Source organism: Nestor notabilis, unplaced genomic scaffold (assembly GCF_000696875.1).
Source record: "Nestor notabilis isolate BGI_N333 unplaced genomic scaffold, ASM69687v1 scaffold6925, whole genome shotgun sequence".
Classification (NCBI taxonomy): Eukaryota; Metazoa; Chordata; class Aves; order Psittaciformes; family Psittacidae; genus Nestor; species Nestor notabilis.
In genome coordinates, this window is record NW_009927808.1 from 58,730 (window position 1) to 75,163 (window position 16,434).

Genomic DNA, 16,434 nt, shown 5'->3' on the forward strand with positions numbered 1-16,434 from the left:
CACCTACAAGTCAGTTTAATAGCACAAGTCTCAACACAGACTCTTAGGGCTCCCTGCTGGTAATCTCCTCATCTATAAGACAAACAGATAATTTATTTGCTCCCTTGTTTTTCCTAACCTGAGTTATTAATCCAGTCACTGATCTGAACAATCCCTTTGAACCGTAATCCTGGGGTTTGTGTGAGGCTCACAGCTCTGCTGTTTGCAGCTTCCATCTGCCTTTTGCAGGCTGTGGAAAGGCTGGTCCCCAGTTCTTGGTCCTTGCTGATGTGATTGATCCCTCCTCTGTTACCTCTGCTCCATAAGCTAGCTGAAGCCTGCCTGTGATTGGGATCTACAGCTTCTGTTTTCAGAGCACTGGAGGTCTCAGAACAGTTCTACTGTTTCCTTTCCTGCTTCTCTTTTGAGGTCCTTGTCTCTCATCTCTCTTGTTGTTTGTTCCCTCTCTTAGAACCCAGAGCTGAAATCCATTGTGCCAACTCAGGGCCCCAAAGCGGGAGGAACCTGCCTTACCCTTCTGGGCTCAAAGTTGCTGACTGGGCATCCTAGTGAGATCAGTGTCCTGCTTGGAGACCTCCCGTGCCACATGTAAGATAAGAGTTATTGCTTGCTTAGATAAGGCACAAGATGTTTTCACTATTAAATTTAGGAAAATACCAGAGGAGGTTTGCAGACTGTCTGCAAAGAGCAAGACATAATACTGTAAAATTTGTCTCTGCAGTGGCTGTGTTAATTCTTTGTTTCTTCTGTCCCTCCAAGCCTCTCTGAGATGACAGAGGACCAGCTGGCATGCCAGACCAGTCCCAGCAATGTGTCTGCAGAGCTCCCAGTCACCATCAAATACGGGGATCAAGAGCGGAGACTGGAAGGATCCCTCTTCAGATACACTCTGGATCCCAATGTCACCTTTGCAGAGCCACCTAAAAGCTTCCTCAGGTAGAAGGATCAAGGGCACCTTCCCCAGGGCTGGGTGCTGAGGCAGGTACTACAGCACCAAGTCATTGAGTTACACTTTGGGGTAAAGGCAGGCTTGTGGGAATGAGCATAAGCAGAAGGGTGGGAACATGAGCAAGACAGAGCTGGTCAAGGTGGTTGAGGTCAACTGCTTTTCTCTTTCAGTGGAGGGAGAGTGCTCAGAGTTCATGGCTACAACTTGGATGTTGTACAAAAACCCAAGATCCGAGTTACAGTTTCCCCATCCGAACGGCGGCGCCGAGGGCTGGGACGATGGCGCAGGATCATCCCCGACACCCAGTGCCCTGAGGGTGCTCTGTGCAGCGTCCAGCAGGTACCATGGCAAAGCCCTCAGTGGAGCTGAGGGTGCATAAGGAGCAATGTATTGCTCTGGAGAGGTGAACTTTCTGTCCCTGCAGGATTTCCCTTGGTTATCTGCTTGGATCACCCCAAAGTCTTGACCAAGTGGAAGTGTTCTCTGCCAGTCAGTGTTTCACTACTGACACTTCTTTTGCCTTTTCCACTTAGTTTGAAGAACCATGTCTGGTGAACTCCTCCTACTTGATCCTGTGCAAAACTCCAGCCATTAACCTGCTGCTGCGGAGTGTCCATATCAAACTGGAATTTATTCTGGATAACCTGAGCTTTGATTTCAACTCGCTGCATCCTATGCCCTTCTCTTACGAAGTCAACCCAATCCTAAAACCCTTGAATGCTGAAGACCCTGCCAAACCCTATCGGCACAAGCCAGGAAGCGTCATCTCTGTGGAGGTAACGCAAAATCTAGCTGGAAATAATGTTCCTTGGACAAAGTTGTTCCTAACCTGAGTGTTTTAAATTGGCGTCATGTAGCATGCAAGGTTTTAAAGCATTTGACAGGCTTACAACCTGTCACAGCACATTTACATGCTACGTGTGTGTGTATATGCATATACACACAGAGTGAATCCTGCTGTGGCTGAAGAGCCTTAAGAAGACAGGCTGTTTATAACTGTACTTAGACAGCATGGTGCAGGTCCTAAAGCTGTAATTTAAGTTGTATGCAGCTGAGTTTTTAGCTTACAAAATGAACTTCTGCAGCCAATTCTGGTGCAAGCCTAGTCAGAGAAATAAAAAGGCTGCTTTCATCTGATGGTTTTGGTCTCCTCCAACTTCTCTGGAGCCATGGAAATGCAGAGTTGTTTTTCCTCTGTTTTGATGTGCTGTTCCACATCTGTTCCAGGGGGAAAATCTAGATCTGGCTATTTCCAAGGATGAAGTGATGGCTATGATTGGGGAAGGGATCTGTGTGGTGAAGACACTGACAAGGAATCATCTCTACTGCGAGCCTCCCTCTGAGCAGCCGGCTCCGCGGCACCGCACTAAGCGGGAGGGCACAGACTTGCTCCCGGAGTTCACGGTATGGAATCAGCAGTGCCTCAACAGATCCTGTTGGTTTTGAAGCACAAGCAAGAAGCAGTGGAGGCAGGGAGTAGGATGGGAAGTGGAGGGAAGGCAGAAGCCCTGCTTGGGGGATAGGGGAGGTACCAGAGGTGGCAAGGAGCTGCTCTTGTTCTTTACTGTACTGTTACCTGCCAAACATTGCCTGAAAGCAATGATACAGCTTTGATTGTGGGACAGCTTTGCTAGAGAGCTGTGTGCCACTTGTACCCGTTCTGGAGAAGCCCTGTGGCTTTGCATTTCGTTGCTGACTGAGCTCACATTGTGGCACATCCTTTTCTTACAGGTACAGATGGGAAACCTGAACTTCCTCCTGGGCCGGGTGCAGTACGACACAGAAAGCCAGCTCACCTTCCCGCTGGAGGCACAGATTGGATTGGGTGTTGGTGCATCCTTTGTGGCACTGATTGTTCTGGTCATTGTCTTCATATACAGGTAAGAAACTCTTGCACTGTATGAGGTCTTTAAGTTGCTCATAACATTATTGAGTGACTGTGGCCAAGCATGTATATCTTGGGCCTAAACAATGTCCCAGTCGTCTTTATTTTGTGCCACATTCTTGTGCTGTTGGATGTGTGAGGCATGTTGCACCTGCACTATGGGTGTCCCTTTAGGTGTAGGCTCTGAATGAACACAGTTTGGAATTCCACAAAGATAATATTCAGTAAAAATCACCTCAACACCAATTCCCCTGGAGTCTTTGGCAGCAGCACAACAGTCAGCAAGGACAATCCCCGGGTTAGAGCCACTTGAAACAATTCTGCTTCTTATTGCAGGAGGAAGAGCAAACAGGCTCTGAGGGATTACAAGAAAGTTCAAATCCAGCTGGAAAATCTGGAAACGAGTGTTCGGGACAGATGCAAAAAGGAATTCACAGGTTGGTCACTGAGCTCCTGGGTTCCTGCAGCTTCAGGGGAGCTTGAAGACCCACTCTCTGCCCTGTCTTTCCATTCCTGCTTACTTTGGGTAGCTCAGAGCAGGCCAGTGCCAGTGCATTGAAACATATAGCCAAATTCTTCCATTTTTAATTCTTCTCTTTAATTCAGAGCACAGTCATCTGTACAGACCCCTCTGATTCTCCAGTTTATCATCCAGACTCATGAAGAGCTGAAGCTCAAGAGAGCACACTTGGAGAGATCTTAACAGCAGTTAGTCCAGTCTTTATGTAGGGCAAGTTGAATTATACCCCATGTTCTGGGCCCACAGACCTTGTACTTCAGCTGCTTAAAGCAGTGAGCCCTTGTGTGGGAGATCTGGGGCTCTGCAACTGGGATGTGACTCAGGTTGTAAATCCCTAACTAACGTGGGAAGCAGTGAGGAGCAGATCTCTAATACTCTTATCTCTAATGGAGGTAATGCCTGTAACCACAGATCTGTGCTGAATGGTGGCTTCCTCTTTATAGAACTGGAAACCAGCCCCTGGTTATAAATGAAAATAATCACTAAATTCACCTTGTAGTTCCTCCCCAAGGCTGGAAACTTCCTCCTGCAGTTTCTCCCAGTGCCTAATCTAGTTTGAAATGTTCTAGCAATGGGACCCCAATGTGCCTCTTCCTGTCGGGAAGCATCCTTCCTTTTCCTCAGTCCCATCCTGCTGGCCCTAGTTCCTGCACTCACCTCACGCTTTGCTGTTGTGTGATCACGTAGTCAACCTCATGGACATTTCCTTTCCTCCAGACCTGATGACTGAGATGATGGACCTCACAAGTGACCTTGTGGGCACAGGAATCCCCTTCTTGGACTACAAGTCCTATGCAGAACGTATTTTCTTCCCGGGCCACCGTGAGTCACCGCTGCAGAGAGACCTGGACATCCCGGAGTGCCGGCGGCAAACTGTGGAGCAGGGCTTGGTCCAGCTCTCCAACCTGCTCAACAGCAAGCTCTTCCTCACCAAGGTAGTGGCCCTCTCTCTGCTTGCAGCCTGCTGTGGAGTCAGGGCCACATGGGAAGCAGGCAGTGTCTGTTAAAGCTTATTCCTGACGAGCTGCAGCACAAGCTCTTCCAGCAGCCAGGAGCTGCGGCTGCCTCGTTTGCAGCAGATTCACACTCCGGTTTATCTCTGTCCCCACCAGTTCATCCACACTCTGGAAATCCAGCGCACTTTCTCTCCAAGAGACCGGGCCTATGTGGCTTCACTGCTCACTGTGTCACTGCATGGGAAGCTGGAGTACTTCACTGACATCCTCAAAACACTCCTGAACGACCTTGTAGAGCAGTATGTGGCCAAGAACCCGAAGCTGATGCTGCGGAGGTGAGTGAGCCAGTCATGGTCCCAGTCAGCAATAGGCAGGAAATACAGAAGAAAAGGTGTGAAAAAAGTAGGAAGCTGGTGTTCCCCTACCCCAAATTCCTCTTCTTTTGAAGCTGCTGTGCATAAACTCACTCCTTGTGATCAGGTACCAGGGCTCTGCCAAGCCTGCTAATCTCAGTTTGCTGTTTAGAGCTCCCTGGGCTTGCAGTCATGCCATGTTTGGAGGCTAAACTGAACTATCTCTGGTATTTGGATCCCCATCAGCCTCCTGTTTGGTCCATCCTTCTGATGTGAACAGTTTCCCTTGTTCGAGAACTACCAGAGGTTTTCCTCTGTCCTTTATTTGCTTGTGTCTCTCCTTCTGTAATTTGGTGCCTCCTTCAGGCTGAAAAGTGCTTCAAATAAGTGGTATCGAAAGCTGGTCTCTGAAGTCTCTTTTTGTTTTCTTCTCTTTTCCCCCCTCCTGCCCCTTGATTCTGTATCATCATCTGAGTGTGCTCTTTTCTCAAGGGGAGGGATCTTTATCTCCAGATCCCTCCTGCTCTGGACTGTATTATTGTGACCAACCTGATTCTCTGTTTCAGGACAGAAACAGTGGTAGAGAAGCTGTTAACCAACTGGATGTCCATCTGCCTGTATGCATTTGTGAGGGTGAGCTCTTTGTCCCTTTGTGGTCTAGAGAGGGCAAAAGAGGGGAAACAGCCACAGCTTTGCGTTGTGCCTGCTTGTGGCTGAAATTGTGCCAGAGCCATCTTCTGCTTCAGGGTGGGGAATGAGAGAGCTGGGCTGTTCAGTGGGGACAGGGATGCTTAAATTGGCTTTAATGCCACTTGATTTGAGGATGCCACATCACAGAGGACTTGTAGCTCCTTTATTTTGAGACACAATGGCCATAGGCTTGTGTATCTGTGTATGGGAAGGACAGAATCTGATCTAGTTCCATTCCTGGAGAGGGGATGGCAAGGAGAGTCTCTCAGATGAGTGATGTGGAGACACAGCAATGCTTTGGTCTTGTGCATCTGTGTGGTAGTTGGCCCATGCACTCTCTCTCAGGTGAAATTCCTTCCTTTCTGTGCCAGGATTCTGTTGGGGAGCCCCTTTACATGCTGTTTCGAGGAATCAAGCACCAGGTGGACAAAGGCCCAGTTGACTGGGTGACAGGGAAAGCCAAATACACCCTGAATGACAACCGCCTTCTGAGAGAGGACCTGGAGTACCGCACTCTGGTAAGCACCAAGCCTTTTCTTCCCTCCCGACTCTCCAGTGGGACAGGGCTGAATGCCTCTGCTCCCATTATTGAGGCAGAAGTGCTGCATCCTGCCATTGTCTCCTGGGAGACAGGTTTACCCCAACACAAGTCCACAGACAAGCAAGAGCTCTGCTAAATGAGGCACTTTTGTCCTAGGCTGCTAGCAGCCATCACCACAGTGATCTGGTGTATGTGCTGTGCTCTGTGTCTAGAAATAAGGGGATGAAATAGCTGATGGCACATCAAAGCTGATTTCCAACACTGTTGAACTGGCTTCTAGCTCTGGACACAAGACAGAACATGGTGTTTAACATCCGTGATGTTTTCTTTTCTGAAGCTCTTCCAGTGAAAGGACTAGCTGTTAACTGGCCTTAATGCCAACCATCAAAGGTGTAAATGGGTGGATGTAATCTTACCAGCTGAGTAGCTGTGACCTTTTCTTTTCTTTCCCAGACCTTAAATGCTTTGACACAAGCAGGAGTTGCTGCAGGAGGGGCAGAGGACTCCCAAGGGATTTCTGCAAAAGTGCTAGACTGTGACACCATCACACAGGTGAAGGAGAAAATCCTGGATCAGATCTATAAAGGGACACCCTACTGTCACCGACCAGACCCCGACACCCTGGACCTTGGTGAGCTGAGCTCCTTGGTGCCAGAAGTCAGTGAGGAAGTGGAAGAGTGGTTATTTACTACCTGTGCACAGCACCCTGGCATGCATCTCTGTCGTTCTTTGCTGAGTGTGCAGTCACTGAGCAAGATCTTGCACTCTGGCTGGACCCAACAGGGCCAGGAAAGAAGCTAACAGCAGGAGGCAAGGGTGGGAAAGGAGCAGTTTGGTCTAGCCCCTTCCATTTCATGGTGTTCTTTGCCAGACTTGGACCACGGTAATGGCTTGGTCAAGGGGACATGGGGTGAAAAAAGCATGGAGAATGTGTAGGAGGGGAGGATGAGCCCAGTGCAGCACAGAGATGCTGTAGTCCTGCCAGGGAAGTGAATGGCAGCATCTCAGTCGTGTGACAGGGAGGATTTTGGTTAATGAAAGGTGGGACTTGCACTGTGAGGGAAACCTCTCAATTTTCCATCTTCTTCATTCTTTGGCTGTTGCTGAATAGCTGTGGCATTTATACATGATTCGGTACAAGGGGAATAGTAGCTACTAAAGACTATGTCTGCATATTTGTGGTTTGAATCACCTGCTTGAAGAGCCACAATGTGACAGAATTTGTAGGAACGTGGTGAAAGCTGGGAGACCATGAGGCCACTTGTCCCTGTGCTCAGAGAGACTCTCCTGTGGCTGCAGGACTCAGCATTGTTACAGGCACTTGCTCAGGTTATGTTGCCTGTGGAACACCATAGGTAAAGGTTGATGAGAACCAGTGGGTGTGCAATGAGATGAACCAGGTTGAAGCAGAGCAGATTCTGAGCTGCCTCAAATTAACAGTTTATCTTTGCTTTGTCTGTGGTTTAATGGCTGCAGAGTGGAGATCAGGGCTGGCAGGTCATCTCATACTGTCTGATGAGGATGTGACATCCGTCGTTCAAGGAACTTGGAAACGCCTGAACACTCTTCAGCATTACAAGGTCAGAACTCAGCCTGCCACTGCCTCGCCTCCCATCTTCTGAACACTGTTATCCTCTATTTGTGACTGATTCCTGGTGGATCACTGTCAAAAGCTTGGAGCTTTCGTGCAGCAGCATATTCACATTAAGTCAGTGCTGTGGCTGGCACTCTGACTTCCATAAGCCCTGTCCTTAACCTGTGTCTTGGATATGAGCAGTGTAGAAAGAGACACACAGGTTCATACCTGGTGGCTATTACATTGAAGGTGATGCTGCTGGATCTGTTAATGCTCCAGTTCAAATCAGTTAGTAGGTGGTGGTGCACTGACCTGTAAAGTAGCTTCTAGGAATGGGAAGAGGTGGGGTTTGTTTGCACCTTGCTGCAGCATGTTCTAGGTGTGAATGACCTCAACCCCTCAGTATTATCATCTGAATCACACTTTGCACATCAGGTTTTTTAATTGGTACAAACAAGATTCTTCCACCATCAGGGAAGACAGTGATGGTGGCCCAAAATCCCTGTTTCTGTGCCCCAAAATCCCTGTTTCTGTCTCTATTTCTAGTAATGGGCTAGTCTGTTTTAGTCTACAAGCACTTGTCTGTTGTCCTGATGAGAAATGTGCTATTTGATTTGAATGTTGGTTTTTGCTTGTGTGCAGGTGCCTGATGGAGCAACAGTAGCACTGGTCCCACGCCTGACCAAGCACATCCATAGGGAGAATCAGGATTACATCCCAGGAGAGAGTGAGTTTGCTGTCCTGGTCTCATAAAACGATTTTATAGCACTTGGCAGTTAGTGGGACAGGTCTCCTGCCATAGCCCTAGCTTTATGCTGCTGTAGAAGGCTGATGCATGATTTGGACCCTCATAGGACTGTCAGGAAATGGAAAGCTTGGGCAGATGAGGTGAGAGAAAAGCAGAAGTGTGAGAGCAGAGGAAAGCCAGCCTGGGTGTGAGAAGGCAGCATAAGCACAAGTCTCTAATTAGACTTTCTAGGGCTGAGCACAGTCTGCAACTTGTAGGAATCAGTACCCTCAGGTGCTAAGCATGGCCCGATGGTGGTGCTGGGAAACACACAGCTCTGTGTGTGCTGTGGCTTGAGGAACCATAGCAACAGCTGTACTCTGTGCAGAAGGCTGGATAGAGACTTCCAGATGTTCCTTCCCATTTGTGTTTCTATCACACTGTGAAGTGTTGCTTCCTTGGGGCTCCCCTGGCCAAGCTCTGCTGTGAGAGAACTGACTCTCATCTCTAAACAATTGCTTGGTTCAGAAACACCAATGCTGGAGGATGCAGATGAAGGTGGGATCAAGCTTTGGCACCTGGTAAAACCAACGGAAGAGCCAGAGCTTCCCAAGCATCGGCGTGGGAGCTTGAGAGATCGGGAGCGAGCCAAGGCAATCCCAGAGATCTATCTGACACGTCTGCTCTCAATGAAGGTGAGAAGCAGCACGGGTTGTCTTGAGTTTGGGATCTTGCCATCCTTCATATCCTTGCAGGGATGTGCATGGACCAGTGAGAGGAGGCTGCTGAGCAGAAGGGGGGAACCCTTCATACATGAGGCGTGGGTTCTCCACTCTCCTCTGCCTTTGCTGACTCTGTCCTGCTCGGTTCCCCACAGGGCACTCTGCAGAAGTTTGTGGATGACTTGTTCCAGGTGATCCTCAGTACCAACCGCCCTGTCCCTCTGGCAGTCAAGTACTTCTTTGACCTGTTGGATGAGCAGGCCTTACACTATGGGATCGCGGACCCTGAGACCATCCATATCTGGAAGACAAACAGGTATGGTGCTCCTCTGGGCCATGGAGAAGGCACTGCTAAGCTGTCTAGAGGTGATCTAGAGCCAGCTTTGCCTGCAGAGGAGGAACAAAGTGGGAGTGCAGGATAGCAGAGCATGGTGTGAAAAGCTGGTTTTGCTGGGAGGGCAAAGCTGGGAGATGCAGTGATGTGCAGAGTACCCTTCAGCACCTTTTCTGCTACCCCGTTACACTTCTGTCTTCTCTACAGTCTGCCCCTGCGGTTCTGGATCAACATCATCAAGAATCCCCAGTTTGTTTTTGATGTGCAGACGTCAGATAATGTAGATGCTGTGCTCCTGGTCATTGCACAGACCTTCATGGACTCCTGTACAATAGCTGACCATAAGTTAGGGCGGGTAAGTACAGAGGGAGAAGGGAGCATGGTTGGCATAGACGGTTGAGCAGTGCTGCCCCAGTAAGACAATAACACTTAGGCAGCAGCACTGGGAGAGCAGGCCAGGCCCATCCTTGCTCCCATGTGCTCCTGGAGAGTGTTGGGGACTCCTGGGAAGAGAGGAGGTTTTGTTTAGTGCACAGAAGTCATTGAGGGGACAGAGCTAAACTCTAGTTGGCTGTGGCAGACAGTGACAGTCACAGGATGCTTCCTGGGAGATTCAGGTCGGATGTTAGAAAACCTTCTTACCACCACTACTTGACCCTGTGCTGAGGGTGGAACAGTCCTGCACAGGTCACAGGAGATGGGATAGGTGGATCTCTGAAGGAATTCAGGAATTAGCTATGCAAAGCCATAGTCAGTGTGATCTCACACTCATGATCATCCAGCTCCAAGTGGAAGACTGGACTAGGGATCCCAGGGGTCCCTCCAACACATCTCGTAGGTCCTCAGACTGCGTTACTAGAAGGGAGCCTGGGGTTTGAAGTGCCTCTCCATGCAGAGGACAAAAATTCCCAACCCTGAATGCATGACAGAAAATAGCTTTATGGTGTTACCTGCTAAGGTTAGTCCATAGCATGATGAAGGAGCTTTTTGTAATCAATTCTGGTTCTGGATGTTCAAGGACTCTCCGATCAATAAGCTGCTTTATGCCCGGGACATCCCTCGCTACAAGCAGATGGTGGAAAGGTAAGAATGAATGTCAGGAGTTGTAGTTTAAGCAGGAAGAGGGAGGCAGGAGCAGCTATTGCTAATTGTCTGTGTGCCACTGTGTGTAGGTATTATGCGGACATTCGTCAGACCATCTCTGCCAGTGACCAGGAGATGAACTCTGCCCTGGCTGAGCTGTCACGGGTAAACAGAATTATTTCATAGAACCCCAGCCTGGTTTGGGTTGAAGGGACCTTAAAGCTCCTCCAGCTCCAACCCCTGCCCCGGGCAGGGACACCTTCCACTAGAGCAGGTTGCTCCAAGCCCCTGTGTCCAACCTGGCCTTGAACACTGCCAGGGATGGGGCAGCCACAGCTTCTCTGGGCACCCTGTGCCAGCGCCTCAGCACCCTCACAGGGAAGAGCTTCTGCCTCAGAGCTCATCTTAGTCTCCCCTCTGGCAGGTTGAAGCCATTCCCCTTGTCCTGTCCCTACAGGCCCTTGTCCAAAGCTCCCCTCCAGCTTTCTTGTATTTCAGAAGTTACCTTGGCCCCTCTCCTGTGCATGTAAGAAAGTAATGCAAAGATGAGATATTCCAGCTGAGTGTGCAGTTCTACTCAGACATACTGAGGGTTCCCAGTGGCTGGTCTGCTTTGTGGCACCATGAGGAGGGTGACAGTCTCTCCAGCTGACACTGGAAAGTGTAGTCAAGGATTCAGAGCAAGGAATACGTGTGTTTTTTCCCTTGCTAGGAACTCCTGATGAATTCCCTTTCCTGTTGCTTTGTGCAACAGGCACGTTTCCTAAGGAGTTGTGAGGACGCAGAGCTTAGAAGAACAATTGTGAAGTGTCTCATGATTGTGTCTAACTTCCTCTCTTATATTCAGAATTACTCAGGTGACCTCAATTCCCTGGTGGCTCTACATGAACTATACAAATACATCAATAAGTACTATGACCAGGTAAGTGTGTGTTTCCAGCAGGTATAAACATGCCCTCTCCTTTTACCATCCAAACAGAAAAGCGCCAAAAATTAATAGTTAGGAGCAGCCAGACTATTACAACACTGTGTATTGTGTCATTGACATGTGTAACTTCCATGTTACGAGTTCGCTTTATTCTTATCAAAAAGGGAGGAAATCACAAAAAAGGAGTTACCTGTAACTTTGAGACTGTTGGGATTTCATGTAGGCTTCTATTTTTTCACTCTGGAATCCAAACACTGCTTAAAAATGAAATGCAGTTAGTGCAGATTCATTTACTAAAGATGCCATTTGCAGGGGAGAAGTTTAGCGTTCTTTTTGAACTACAAAGTTACTAGGACAAATCTAGAATGTGGTTCATTTGAGATGAGTTACTACATACCCACTCTAGTCTTGAGCACCCTGGTTTCCAGCTTGGAGCTCTCCACTGTGCATGGCATTGAGCTGGTTGGCAGTGCTGTGTGCTGGAGGAAAGCTGCCAGTGAGCTCTGTCTCGTTGCAGATCATTACGGCCTTGGAAGAAGACCCAACAGCACAGAAGATGCAGCTCGGATATAGACTACAACAGATTGCAGCAGCTGTGGAGAATAAAGTCACAGACTTGTGACAGGCACAGACAGACTGCTCTGCCCTGCCTGAGCGGGGACAGTGCTCGTCCTAGCTACACACAGGTTGTCCTGCTGCCATTGGAACCAGGCTCTCCAAGGAACCCGCGGTGACATGAACAGGGATGGCCAAGGCAGTACAAAGTACAAGCGTCCTTCCATCTCAGAGAGTATTTTTTTACAGTTTTTTCTTCTTAGAAACAAAACAAAACAAAACCAGACTTTGGTTTTCCCCTGGCGCTGTCAGGGGGACCGCGCAGCTCCTTCCTGCAGATGTTACGTCAATGTGCCAAGTGTCCAAACAACACTGTTGAAGAGCCAGGAGGCGACACCCAGCACCGTGTCTGTGAAGTCTTGCACGGATCAGTGCCGGGAGACTCCCCTGCTGCAGCCCTCACTTCGGCAGGGATGCAGGGAGCAGGCGGACAGCAGTGCTCACCTCTGTCCCTGGCTCCTGAGCACTCCTGCAGTATCCCACCTGAGAAACCCTTGCAGCAATGTCCCCACTGGTTCTGGACGTTGGATGTAGAAAGGAGAGTGTCCAATGGCACAGTTCTCTCACTCCCCAGTGTTCTGGTCTCTTGACGTGTTCACCAGCACACATGCTTGCCCAGGGGCCTGCTATAAACGGACAGCATCCCCTCACCCTTTCCCTCAGGACAAATTCCATGGGAGAGTCACTGCCTGGCTTGCCTCAGTGCCCACTGACCCAGCTCAGGATCAGTCTTCCTGGTTCCCTGTGGTCGGAGGTTGCCCTGCTCTTTGGAAAAGCACAACAAATGCCTTGTGCCACTCCCCCTCCCTCCGGTGTCCGGCTGTTCTGCTGCTCTGAACTGGACTTGTAAATACCCTCAGAAAGTTAATGTATTTAAATGCTAAAGGAGAATGTTTAATTTTGTGGCTTTGAGACAAAGCTTTTCTCGGAGGAGTATCTCTGTGCACTTCTACTGACCAACGTCTGTCAGCACTGGAGCAGTTTTCTCCACTGCTTTGTCTGCAGGGATAACTCGTAGATGTCTCCGTTGTCGTAACAGCAGCTCACTTTTCCCAGCAGCTTGGTTCAAGGCTTCTTCTGTTAGGCTTTGCCTCACCCCTTACTCACAGTTTCACTTCCCAGACTCTCCTGTTGCAGCACGTAAAAGGGTTATTTGGTAAGCTGTGAACTCGAGGAAGTTATGAAGCACAACAGTATTCCCAAGGAGTGTTGGGCATCCTGCAGACTGGAATGGTTTGGGCGAGGAAGGAGAGGCTGGAGCAGGCACAAGCACAGTGAGTTGCCAGCTGTCAGTGGGCAGCTCCTTGCTGCTCCCTCCTTGTATCGTGCACCTTGGGAACAGAGTGCTCTGCCCCTCTGGGAGCAGATTCCTATTTATAAGGGTGCCCTGTGCACTCTCACTCCTTCTGCTAATTCCATGCTGACGTCCTGCATGCTTGGGGCAGGTCTGAGCCTTCTGCCACCTCCCTGAGGTGGTGGCTGTGCTGGCCAGGAGGGATTAGAGCTAAACCAGGGCAGGATCACGTCCCTACCTCGCTCCATTGCATATAGCAGCAATTCCAAGCCTATCAGATCAACCCTGCGGCTTTGTGCGAGTGCTGCTCAGTTACGAAACTGTTCTCTGAGCAATGTCCAAGCTAACGCTGGCTGCTCTTCCAACAAAGCTCTCTCCTGTGACCCTCTTCCAGCAGTGTTCTCGGGTGCTGTATGTGCCCAGAGTATGACCAGCATCCCTGTGCCACCTCCTGCTGCAGGGAGCAGCGGGTGAGTGGCTGGCTGCTGCCAGGCAGAAAGAGGGGAGCAGAGTTTGCTTCTTCCCCCATGTGGGCACCACTTTTGGTTTCGCTCCTGCCTGACCACCCATTTCCACAGGAGGAAAGGAAGTTAGCATCTCTGACCTCTGTCTTGATCAAATCTGATTAAATCAGCCCCAAAACGCTGGATGGGAGGCAGCTCCTTGGTTTGAGGCAGGTGCAGGTATAGCAGCAGAGTGGCTTTGTTGCCTTGATGATGGATTTCCTGCCCCAGGCACCAAGGTGTAGTTCGTGGCTCACTGAGCGTCTGCCAGGGGCCACAGGCTCCCTGCTGCATTTATGGCTCTGCAGACTGTTCATGCCCCTATTTTTTTGCAGAATTACCCCAGAACAGGGTGTCTCGAGGTTTAATTCTGCATCCACCTCACACTGGCAAAGGGAGGAGGACTTGGCGGCTCTCCTGGAACCACAGTGACTGGAGTCCAGGTGCCCATGGGCTCCACAGCCTCTTTGCTTCCCAGTAGCGCTCCCAGATGTTGGAAGTCATCTGCTTTCTCTGAGTGTATCTGTGAAAGTCTGCTTTTATTAGAGCAATAATCAAGACTTCAAAATAGAGCTAAATGTAGGTGATTGACTTACTTAACATCAGCTTGTCCTTGTGTAGCTGGGCAGGAGGCCCCCCTGAAGGGGGGAAGCTTGTTGTGCCCATCTCTTCTATCCCTCTGTCCTTGGTATTATAGACACCAGCATCTGCCTCCCCTCTCTGGGATCATCCTGGGCGTTTGGGCATGGCCCCTCTTCTCTCCGTCCATGCCCCTTTCCTGTGGCAAAATCCGTTACTACAACAGGGTTCTGTTGCATTTAAATTTGCACAAACCAGGGTTTTTTTACTAAATCCTCTATTGCAGGGAAGACTTATTTATTTATTCCTCACAATCCTTCCAAGTTTCTTCCAATCTCTGCCTGATTCCACAACCAGCTTGTCCGACACTCTGGAGACTGGATGTTCCTCCTCGAGGATGGAGAATCCTCTGGATGTTCATGTTTTCTTTACAGGTAGGGAATTGTGTGGGCACCAGTGTGTCCTGCCGCAGTGACCGTTCCCCTTCTGCAAGAGACAAGTGCAGCAAGGGGATGGTGCTGCTTTAATGGAGCCCTCAAAGGTGATGCTGTTGAGTGGCAGGAGTCAGGTAGCAGGATATAGGAGTTACTCAGCACTGTGGTCAGAGAAAGAACCTTGCTTCCACCGTAGCCTGGATGAAACGCTGCGGACTGATCAGTATTAAAGTACCCGATTAGTGTATTTGAATGTGTCTCCTGTTGGCACGACTAAGAGTAGCCGGCACCCACGTGATGTAGATGTGTGAGTGTTGCTTTCAGCTGTCTGGTGGTGAATTTAGGCTGTACCTGGAAGTCTTTGGGGTTTTTTGGTAGAAATGGCTGTTGTTTTAATAGAGGCGCTCAGATGCTGCTGCTGCGGTGGAATGTCGTTTGTTTTCCAGGGGTGCCCCGGTTGCAGCGAGATGCTGCTTGGTTTTGGTGCCTTTCTTTGTCAGGATGATGCTTTTGGTTCCCAGAACACCCCATGTGTTTGCTTAAACCATCTTTCTCTTCTGTCTTGGTGCCTCTGCCGTGTCCCAGCCTTGTGACTTGGTGTGTGTCTGTCTGTTACGGTATGGCTTGACCTGCATTTACACCTTGAGTTCTGCCCAGAGCACCCGAGGTACTGTCTGTCTCAAATTGGAATTAATAATTAATATAAAAAGCTTGAAAAAAAACCCCACAAAAAAACCCTGAATTTTGTTACATAGTGTAATAACTGTTTGTAGATACTGTTCGGAGATGTAGGAATCTATTGGTGATATAAGAGGTTTTTGTCTGTAAATAATCAGTTTAGAGCCCAAATGATTTTAATAAAGAGAATTCTTACACAATAATTCAATAAATTTTAATATACATCCTGCCTGTCGTGCTTGTGTCTCACACGGTGACACCACTGCCCAGCACCCAGCCGCCTCCGGTCTGCCTCCCAAGTGGAAACGCTGTTCTCCTGCGGTGGAGACCCGTGAGACTGTGGTTGTGGTTCTTCGCCATAACCTTGGGCTTGGGCCCCCTTCCACTGATCCTGCTGCTTCTGCAGGTTCCAGGGATCAACCAGGGGCTGGTGGGGGCAGATGGGGCACTACAGCCCTGGCTCTGGTCTTCCACAGTGGGTAAGCCCAGAGCGGGGCTGCTAAAGGTACAGTTGATGTTGACCATTGTTCTCCATCAGCAGCACAACCTCGTCCTGCAGCTGAGCGCAGAGCTCTTCCCAGACATGGCGCTGGCTCCTGGCCCATCTCTCCCAGCTTTCCCTCCGCTCCCCATTCCTTTACTAGCACGGCTCTGGCTGCAGTTGCTTCTCTCCCCCCTTCTCCTTGCGCAGGCGTCGCTTTGGCCACATGTGCGTGTTTTGGGGGTGATGAACCGCCCGAGCTGCTCGCCCCTGGGTGCTGCCCCGTGTCTGTGGTGCCGGGGGAGGCCCTGACATAGCTGCGCCAGCAGAGCTGGCGGCTCCGGCGGCTGCCTCGGGCAGGAGCCCTGAGCTGCCTGGGCCTGCCCTGGCTGCAGAACTGCGCCGTATCGGGGGGAAAAGTCTGATTTTCACTGTTCGTGGCCGTTTTCTCCGCAGTGTGAGGTGCTGGGGGGCTCCAGTCCCACCCAGCGGGTTGGGTGCTGCTGCTGTGATGCTCTCCATGAACTGGGAAGGGAGAAGCTGCAGTGACCAGCCCCAGGCTGCGGCTGTGCGCTGAGGGAGCACA

At 49.9% G+C, this 16,434-nt stretch overlaps 1 protein-coding gene across 2 annotated transcripts in view; it reads left to right on the top strand.

The window, feature by feature from the left end:
- Positions 1 to 12,097, top strand: part of PLXNB1 (plexin B1) — a 33,190-nt gene extending 21,093 nt beyond the window's left edge. For both annotated transcript variants that reach the window (XM_010014225.1, XM_010014224.1), the window contains 21 exons: positions 452 to 588; positions 760 to 936; positions 1,120 to 1,288; positions 1,483 to 1,725; positions 2,177 to 2,353; positions 2,681 to 2,829; positions 3,171 to 3,271; positions 4,072 to 4,289; positions 4,467 to 4,645; positions 5,230 to 5,296; positions 5,725 to 5,871; positions 6,348 to 6,525; positions 7,371 to 7,474; positions 8,113 to 8,197; positions 8,726 to 8,892; positions 9,075 to 9,235; positions 9,461 to 9,608; positions 10,272 to 10,336; positions 10,426 to 10,501; positions 11,184 to 11,258; positions 11,782 to 12,097. In XM_010014225.1, the coding sequence (XP_010012527.1) occupies positions 452 to 588; positions 760 to 936; positions 1,120 to 1,288; positions 1,483 to 1,725; positions 2,177 to 2,353; positions 2,681 to 2,829; positions 3,171 to 3,271; positions 4,072 to 4,289; positions 4,467 to 4,645; positions 5,230 to 5,296; positions 5,725 to 5,871; positions 6,348 to 6,525; positions 7,371 to 7,474; positions 8,113 to 8,197; positions 8,726 to 8,892; positions 9,075 to 9,235; positions 9,461 to 9,608; positions 10,272 to 10,336; positions 10,426 to 10,501; positions 11,184 to 11,258; positions 11,782 to 11,886 (2,928 nt within the window). In that variant the 3' untranslated portion in view covers positions 11,887 to 12,097. The remainder of the gene's footprint in view (positions 1 to 451; positions 589 to 759; positions 937 to 1,119; positions 1,289 to 1,482; positions 1,726 to 2,176; positions 2,354 to 2,680; positions 2,830 to 3,170; positions 3,272 to 4,071; positions 4,290 to 4,466; positions 4,646 to 5,229; positions 5,297 to 5,724; positions 5,872 to 6,347; positions 6,526 to 7,370; positions 7,475 to 8,112; positions 8,198 to 8,725; positions 8,893 to 9,074; positions 9,236 to 9,460; positions 9,609 to 10,271; positions 10,337 to 10,425; positions 10,502 to 11,183; positions 11,259 to 11,781) is intronic.
- The last annotated feature ends 4,337 nt before the right edge of the window (positions 12,098 to 16,434 follow it).